Here is a 9,019-nt window from a genome sequence, read left to right on the forward strand (position 1 = left end):
GTCAGCCTGTTGAACTGAACGCAAGCGTTCATCCAATTCAGCTTGGAACTCTCTTTGACGTGCTTCGGCCCACGCCTTCACTTGATCTAGTGTTTGGCGAGGGGCCCTCGTTCGTTTTTCCAACTGGGCATCAGTGAACCCCAGTGGAATATTTACTGCACTTGCCCCGGCTTGGGTAGTCGGGGTAGTGTTCGTAAGATTTGTATAACCGCCGGTATTCCCCCCAGTTGCTGGGGTTGTGGTTACCGGGGTTTCTTGGTCGGTTACTGGCCTTGGGACCGGAGTAACGTTAACCATTTCTTCAGAAATGTTGAAAAAACTAAATTAGTTCTAGCTTTTATGCACGGATGGCGCCAATGAAGAAACACTAAGTGAACCCACGGGCAGATTATAGATAATCTGGGGGTTAAGTAATGTTTCCCACGAGAATGAGGTCCAGCAGAGAAGGTTGTTCTTCAGGGGACCTGCAAAACAGACACCGTAAGCTCGTCACTGAGAAGGGGGGGGTTCCTCCTTGTGACCACCCTCCGGCGTGAGAATCAGACTAGATTGCTCTGAATATAAGTGTATATTAAGAGATTGCTAGATAAGATTGAGATATCAGATGATGTCCTTACCATTCCAAGGTGTTGGAGTATTTATAGCCGAAGGTAGGTTTCCTAGAAGGTACAGCCGGCTGAATAGTATTCCTTTCTACCAACAGTGGACTACGCACAGGCCATGCTGGTTGGTGGATAGGCTACGGCCAACAGTAAAGGTCGGCTGTATACTGTTCCTTTACTGCCGGCTACGCACTGTTCCACCAACTGTAGGCTGCGCACGTCCCATCGTAAGGGTTGGTGAGTAGGCAGCGGCTAATAGTGACAAACAGTACTAGATGGTGCTCCTCCTCGTACTGTTGTCGGTGAGCTGTCACCCTGTGATTGGTTCATGGGCTGCTCTGGTCAAATTGTCTGTTCCGCCCATACCTTAGTAGGTATAGTACGAAAGACCTTTCAGAAGCATACGGACTGGCTCATTTAGGCGGGAGTATTCCCGCCTTGCTCATTCCTTCATGTGACTACTGAAGTAGCGAATGCCTTGTGCGTGTAGCCTTGCTGTTAGTGCGGGTAGCCTTCCCTGATGGCTTGTATCCGCAGCTGCGGGAACAGGCGGGGTACTTCGCCATTGGGAGGCTTTCCCTGCGGGTACAGCTGGCGTACTGCGCGTAAGGTTCTCTGAGCATGGTGGGTCCTGCTGGAGCAGTTGGTTATTGCGCAGACGTCCCTATTCAAGGTGAGTCTTGCGGGTCCAACTGGGCTCTGCTGGGACCTACCTCTTCACCAATGGAACCTAGAGACAAAACAGTATATTTGGAAATCTTTTCTAACATATTTTTATGATAAAAGATTCGACCCTACACATGGAAAATGGATTTCACACGTAGATTCCATGAAAATTATTTTGTGATTACACTTTTCTCCCTCTACAAATATTCAATCACCAACCAACTTATAACACCATTCCTTCTCCTACATATCTATATATATTCTCTATATACATTAAGCTATCCTGCAATATATAGAGTTATATATAAAGATGGATAATTCATCAAAGAAGCTAGAGAAAAGCTACTTTGATGTTTTGGGATTGTGTTGTTCGTCAGAGGTGCCGTTGATTGAGAAGATTTTACGACCGATTGAAGGTGTTCATGATGTTTCTGTCGTTGTTCCGTCTAGAACGGTCATTGTTGTTCATGATCCTGTCCTTGTGTCTCCTCTTCAAATTGGTAAAGTAACTTTGTTATTTATGTTTTACATTTTTCTAGTAGTATACCTTTGAGTTATCATTTTATGTTATTTCATTTTTCATATCTAGGGTTCTATAATGATTATTGTGATTTTCATGTTTGGATGACTTGCTTTATGATGTAATGATTATAGAGTAGTTAAATATTTATGTTTAAATAAATATATAATTTTACATTAACTAACACAAAGAAAGGAAAATAAAAATCCATGTATATTAGTTTTACTTATATACCTTTATTTTACTTATATTTAAAAATTCAATTTGAACAACAAAACATTATAATAATATTATACTCTTCGTGGTTATAGATTTTGTGTAATAATTTTGTGATGATTATTGATTAGTCATGTAACTAGTTTCTTATAATAATCATATAATTTATATTATTTATTTTGGTTACAAGAAACTTTGAAAGTATAGTCATCAACAAATTTATGATTTGATTATTTAAAATATATTGTTCTTGCAAGAATATACCTTTTGAGGTATGTATGTGTTTTACAATATTAAAAGTGTTCACACCTTTTGATAAGCACAAGTTGCACAACTCATATTGTTATATTTATCTTTTTCTGTTTAAAAATAATATACCTAGGATGATGAATAATGTGAAGTACTTTTACCCGGCTAAGTGTAATAAAGTAACTTATATTAACTTTTAAAGTTAGGTTATGATAAGTATGATCCTTGACGTGATATCCTATAAGTTTTATACCGTATAATGTGTAATAATGCTATATATGTTTATGCAAACATATAAAAACAGAATAACAGATTTTAATGGTTACTTGAATGTAGAGTTTGAGTCTCACAGACAACAAAGAAATACTATTAAAGGTTACACAATTGACGTGCGAACAATGACTTGGTAGTTGGCACAAGAAATAGTCGCGTCATTTTTAAACATAAAAAAAACTTTATTCTTAAAACATTTATTTCTGATTTTTGTGTATAAGATTTTTCTTTTTCTGTTTTATCTTTATTTTTGAAGGACAAAGGGGATATCATACCAACAAGCCCAAAATTGTCTCCTATATATTATTTAGATATATCATAATTAGCATAATTAACTTCATACCTATTATTTCCAATTAGATTTTAGTTATATATATGTATTCCATATATGGTAACTACATGTTAATTATAACATTGGTTGATGGGTAGGCTGCTCTTTAATAATAAATAATATTTTTACATGTTTTTGAAATTAATTGCGATTTTTTTAAGTTTGTTTCAGTTAAGATGCTCAACCAAGCTCGATTAGAAGCGAATGTGCGACTGAAAGGAGATACAAACTACAGGAACAAATGGCCAAGCCCATTTGCGGTAGCTTGTGGTGTATTGCTTTTGTTATCGTTTTTGAGTTATGTTTTTTCACCCTTCAAATGGTTGGCACTCGGAGCTGTTGCTGTTGGCATTTATCCAATCATTTTGAAATCGTATGCCTCGTTATGCAATTTCAGGCTCGATGTAAACACCCTCATGCTTATTGCAGGTATAATTTAGATTTTGAACTATTTATTTTAATTATTTGTGTCAAATTGACAAATTAAACTAATAGGTCTGAATAAACCCATATATTTATTCGTGTATAAAACATAATTAGTTTCATTAATTTTCGTAAAGGAAACAAAAAAAACTGATTTGCGTAAGATATTTTCTGGCATTAATAAATAATAAGTTTTTTAATCATTTAGAATGTTACAACAAAATGTTAAAACAAGAGGCAGAAAGCTAATAAAGAACAAAATATGGTTAAAGTCACAATAAGTCAAAAACTAAGTCCAGATTACAAGTCACAAATTAAACTAAGTCCAATTTAACATGTTTTTCTAAAACACTAAAGACCCACATACTAACTATGATTTTGGAAAAGTCTGAAACAAACCGGCCTGGTTAAGTTGGTCGATTTTTACCAGTGAGACGGTTTTACAGTTCGATTTTATCTGTTTGAACTGATTCTTTTATTTTTATAATTTCATTCTTTGTATTATAAAGCCATATGCAATTATGCATGCATTACTTTTAGGCTATGTGTAGTGGAGAGGCTACAATTGGGGACGAATTGTGACACGTGGTGCCCAGTCAACAAAGGGGGCGAATTTGTTTTTGGGGTGTAATGGTGCAGGGGGGGCTACAAGTTGGGCCCACAATATCTTTTTTAATTATTTTCTTTTTATAATTAAACTAATCAAATAAAAACTAATTTATTTAAATAATAAAATAAAAATGCATAAAAAATAAAAAGAAATACAAAAAAAAACATAACTAAAAATATAAAAAAACATATAGCTCGGTTGGCGTACATGTTTAGGTTCGAGTCGGGAAATTGAAACAAATAGCTCGGTTGGTTTAGGTTCATCGGGTTCCATTGTAAGTTCACACTCGGTTGGTTTTGCGAACCATGGTGTTGACCGAAAGGAGGGAATGGATGGTTCGGGTTGTTTCTAGGATTCATTTTGCATATACATATATATACACACACACAACATATATACATATTCATATATATATATATATATATCACAACATATATACATATACATATATATATCACACACACAACATATATACATATATATACACACACATACATATAATAATAATAACAATAATAATAATTCTTATTTCAGGCGATAAAAACAACCCGCCTCCGCCCCAATTCGCCTACATATGGCCCGGGGGCGGTGTTTGCGCCCAATTTCGCCTATTTGTTGCCTGAGCCCACGCCCATTACACATGGCCTTAATATTGCTTGTTGGCCATTCCAACCTTTTTATTTCCTCTTTTGAAGACATTTTCACCATAAAGAAAAAAAGGAAATGTTATAGCTTAAAAAAGGTTATCCTACCTTTACAAAAAGTGCAAAAAAGTTATCCTAATATTTTTTTTTCTAAAATAACTCTTGCTACTTTTATAAAAATATTAAATATGTTTCAAGTCTTGTAACTTGTTTTATATAGTTCGTTTTTGAAGTCACACACACATATTTTAAATCTAAACCATTAAATTACATAGTTTTTTTAATAATAATAACACTGAGAAAAGTAAAATTACTATTGGAAAAGATAAAAGATAAGGAAAAATGAAAAGGAAATTAAAGGTGGAAAGACTAGTGGTGTCCACTCTTAATAAATATTAAAACATGATGTGATGTTATTTGTATTTTAGCTTGATAAATTATTAATTGTACCATCTTTATTCTTTACTGTCACGTGAAGATGAAGGATATAAAATCATGTGTCACACTACCAATATGAATATGGTTAAAAATTTATTGTTAAGATGTCTACTACCCAAAATATAATCTTAATCTCACTTACAAACCAACTTGAAATATTAAATATTCAAATACATCCTAACAAATCCATAGTTTTAAAAACATCAAGTTACTAAATACTAATGATTAATGATTATAATAACGTATATTAATTTCGATACGGGTAGTTGAGTAGGTATCACCTAATACCATAACGCACAATTTTTTTTAACGTATATTAAATCATATTTGCAGTTGCGGGATCGATTTTTCTAAAAGATTACTGGGAGGCAGGAACAATAGTGTTCTTATTCACCACAGCAGAATGGCTCGAATCGCGAGCATCTCACAAGGTTCACTAGTTTTAATTTTTTTTTATTTATTTGTTCTTGATATATAAATCATTTCAAGAGTACTAATCTAATATAAATTTGTAGGCCACTGCTGTAATGTCATCATTGATGAATATGGCACCTCAGAAGGCAGTATTGGCTAGCAATGGTGAAGAAGTCAACGCTAGTGAAGTCATGATCAACACAAAGCTCGCGGTCAAGGCAGGGGATGTTATCCCGATTGATGGAACCGTTGTGCAGGGAACGTGTGAAGTTGACGAGAAAGCTTTAACCGGAGAGTCATTTCCAGTTTCAAAACAAGTAGACTCTATTGTTTGGGCTGGCACAATTAACTTAAATGGTATGCGTTGACTTTTGTGGTCAAACATTCTACTTTTCATGCTAAAAAATGATATCCCTTTTATATTATTTATAAAAAAATGATTGCTACCCAGTACCCACATCATAGTTTGTAACATAAATCATATTTCTGATTTTTTTAAATTATTTTATAACATAGTTGTTATAGTAATTGATATAAAAATGGTTATTTTGACTTCAAAAAGTCAAAGTTTGCTAACTTATATTGTATTTTGCTATCTTTCTTCAGGTTACATTAGCATTAATACTACTGTTCTAGCTGAAGATTGTGTAGTGGCAAGAATGGCAAAGCTTGTTGAACAAGCTCAAAATAATAAATGTAAAACTCAAAGATATATAGATGAATGCGCAAAATATTACACCCCAGGTAAAACTTGTTAATCCATGGTTAAAACATATCAAAGAGGATGTTCGGTTCTGATGTCATTCTTACTAACATAAGTTTTGTTTATGCGAATTTGCAGCCGTTGTAGTGGTAGCAGCCTGTTTGGCTATAATACCGGCTGCAATGAAGCTTCACAATTTAGACAAATGGTATCACCTAGCTTTGGTAGTTTTAGTAAGTTCATGCCCGTGTGCGCTCATTTTATCAACACCGGTTGCTACATTTTGTGCATTATCAAAAGCAGCAACAACCGGGCTCTTGATCAAAGGTGCAGAGTATCTAGAAACGCTTTCAAACGTTAAAATATTCGCTTTTGATAAAACCGGGACCATCACTAGAGGAGAGTTTTCAGTCTCAAACTTCCGGTCACTCAGAGACGATATTAGTCAAGAAAAATTGCTATACTGGTATAGTCATAAACTGTTCATGTGATTAAACTTTTGGTTATTTTAATGTTTTTTTATAAACCATTTTGTTGTGAATTTGAAGGGTTTCAAGTGTAGAGAGTATGTCCGGTCATCCTATGGCTGCAGCACTTATAGAATATGCACAGTCTAAGTCTGTTGAAGCGCGATCACAAAATGTCGAAGGATTTGAAAACTTTCCCGGTGAAGGAATTTGCGGTAAAATTGAAGGGAAAAATATTTATGTTGGGAACCAAAAGATTGCTGTTAGAGCAGGATGTAACACAACAGGTAAAAATTGTCATTTGCGTTTTTTAGTTCGGTTTTATGTAGGATTAGTTGCATAAAGTCTTCACAAATGTTTGTCAAGTTTCTGTTTTAAATAACCATTTATAAAGAAAAAAACCTATATTCATATATTTCAATTATCACATATTATTTGCATACATTTGTAAGTTATTGACCTGTATTTGTTTGGTAAATCTAGCTTTGCATAATGCAAGTGAAAGCACGGAAGGAAAGTCAACCGGATACATATTTTTAGACTCTTCACTAGCCGGAATCTTTAACCTCTCGGATGCATGTCGAACGGGTGCAAAAGAAGCGCTCAAAGAACTCAAATCTATGGGCATTAAAACAGCTATGCTTACAGGAGACTGTCAAGCTGCAGCCAGTCATGCACAAAAACAGGTCAAACTCAAAAGTCAACCATAAGTCTTCAAGTCAATTTTTTTTTTTGCTTATATTAAGTTTTTAACATTTTTATTTATAATATAATTTTGCAGCTAGAGGGTGCACTAGACATGATGCATGCAGAACTTTTACCCGAAGATAAAGCCCGAATCATTAAAGATTTTCAAAAACTATCTCCAACTGCAATGGTTGGAGACGGAATCAATGACGCACCCGCTTTAGCCACAGCAGATATCGGAATCTCAATGGGGGTATCGGGATCAGCACTCGCAACAGAAACCGGGCACGTGATATTAATGTCGAATGATATACGAAAAATACCAATAGCAGTGAGACTCGCAAGGAAAACACGAAGGAAAATATTTGAAAACATTTTTCTGGCTATTATCACCAAGGCTGCTATTATTGCATTGGCTATTGCGGGTCATCCGTTAGTTTGGGCTGCGGTTTTAGCAGACGTTGGGACGTGTTTGGTGGTGATTCTTAACAGCATGTTGTTGTTAAGAACTACAACTGTCACGAAAACCAAACGCTTTGGTTCTTCGCATGACCATAAACATTGTCATTCGTCGCATAAACATGGCAAGTATTTGTCTACGCACGAGTCTACAAGTTGTGAAAAGAAGAAAGGTTGCTGTGGGCATACTGATAAGGTACATGAGGTTAATAATATACTACAAGAAACTGAACATAAACATGGTTGTTGTGGGCATGATGCTAAGGTGCATGAGGTTAAGCACCGAGTACAAGAAACGGAACATAAACATGGTTGTTGTGGACATGATGCTAAGGTCCATGAGGCAAGACACTCAGTACATGAAACAGAACAAAAACATGGTTGTTGTGGCCATGCTGATAAGGTGCATGAGGTTAAGCACATGGTCCACGAAACCGAACATAAACATGGTTGTTGTGGTCATGATGATCATGAACATGAACATGATGATGAACATTTGCATGTGGTAAAGCACTCGGTACAAGAGGTGAAGCATGAAAGCCATGGCTGCTGTGGTCATGCTTGTGATGAACTACACCAAGGCTTAGATATAGAATCGCAGACTAGACGCACTCGTAGTTGTGAGAATGTAGTTAAGAAAACCGACTGCTGTCATGATGAAACACACATTGATTTAAATCATGATCATGATCATAATGTAAAAGAGGTCATAACTGAAGAGGAACTCGGGGAAATGGTAAGGCATTGTTGCGAGAGTCATGGTTTGGAGAACCGGCGTGTAGGCGCGTGTTGCAAAAGCTACCGAAAGGAATGTTGTGGGCACAAACAGTTTGGAGTTGGGTTCAATGGTGAGGGAGGGTTATCAGAGATAGTGATTGAATAAATGTGTATAATATCTTCTTATATAAAATGCCATATTAATTGGCTTTAAGAACATTAATCAAGTCCTAAAAAGGATATAAGTAATTAATCTTTTTTGCTAGAGACAGAGTTGTGTACCATGTTAGTTGTCTTGTGAATTTGGATATTAAATTTTAATCCAATTAGCAAAATGACCTTGTATCCTAATTACAACATTATCAAACACCTAATGTGCATCTTTTAATCCTAATCATATTTTTTTTGTCAAATAGAGCATCTAAAAGTTGACTAAAGTCCATTAAAATTAAATAAACGAACCATAGGAGTTAAGAATTGTGTATTTATACCTTACTACTTATGACTAGTTGATGTGTGGGTAAAAGTATGTGCTTTAAGTGTTTTATATTGTGTGTTTTACATGTTTATATGTATTGAACACAAATACTTTGATAGGTT

General features: G+C 35.2%; 1 protein-coding gene across 2 annotated transcripts; it reads left to right on the plus strand.

Annotated features, from left to right (window-relative positions):
* The first annotated feature begins 1,404 nt into the window (after window positions 1-1,404).
* Window positions 1,405-8,725, plus strand: LOC143568301 (putative inactive cadmium/zinc-transporting ATPase HMA3). Of its 2 annotated transcripts, XM_077054496.1 has the most exons (11): window positions 1,405-1,768; window positions 3,029-3,286; window positions 5,306-5,403; window positions 5,488-5,743; window positions 5,993-6,130; window positions 6,228-6,555; window positions 6,638-6,843; window positions 7,040-7,242; window positions 7,338-7,898; window positions 7,968-8,036; window positions 8,121-8,725. In XM_077054496.1, exons 1-11 carry the CDS (start codon window positions 1,579-1,581, stop codon window positions 8,583-8,585), a joined length of 2,772 nt encoding a protein of 923 aa, XP_076910611.1. In that variant the 5' UTR covers window positions 1,405-1,578; the 3' UTR covers window positions 8,586-8,725. The 2 variants fall into 2 exon arrangements, with proteins under 2 accessions (XP_076910611.1, XP_076910607.1); XM_077054492.1 differs by having other exon boundaries at window positions 1,412-1,768; window positions 7,338-8,725.
* The last annotated feature ends 294 nt before the right edge of the window (window positions 8,726-9,019 follow it).

The sequence above is a fragment of the Bidens hawaiensis genome, unplaced genomic scaffold, assembly GCF_021521415.1.
Source record: "Bidens hawaiensis isolate Kalapana, Puna unplaced genomic scaffold, B.hawaiensis_p1.1 tig00001236_1, whole genome shotgun sequence".
Lineage (NCBI taxonomy): Eukaryota > Viridiplantae > Streptophyta > Magnoliopsida > Asterales > Asteraceae > Bidens > Bidens hawaiensis.

Coding starts and splice junctions, on each gene's coding strand:
- LOC143568301 (XM_077054492.1), top strand. CDS start 1,579: ATGGATAATTCATCAAAGAAGCTAGAGAAAAGCTACTTTGATGTTTTG. Junction 5,744..5,992: donor TGGCACAATTAACTTAAATG/GTATGCGTTGAC, acceptor ATCTTTCTTCAG/GTTACATTAGCATTAATACT. Junction 6,556..6,637: donor CAAGAAAAATTGCTATACTG/GTATAGTCATAA, acceptor GTGAATTTGAAG/GGTTTCAAGTGTAGAGAGTA.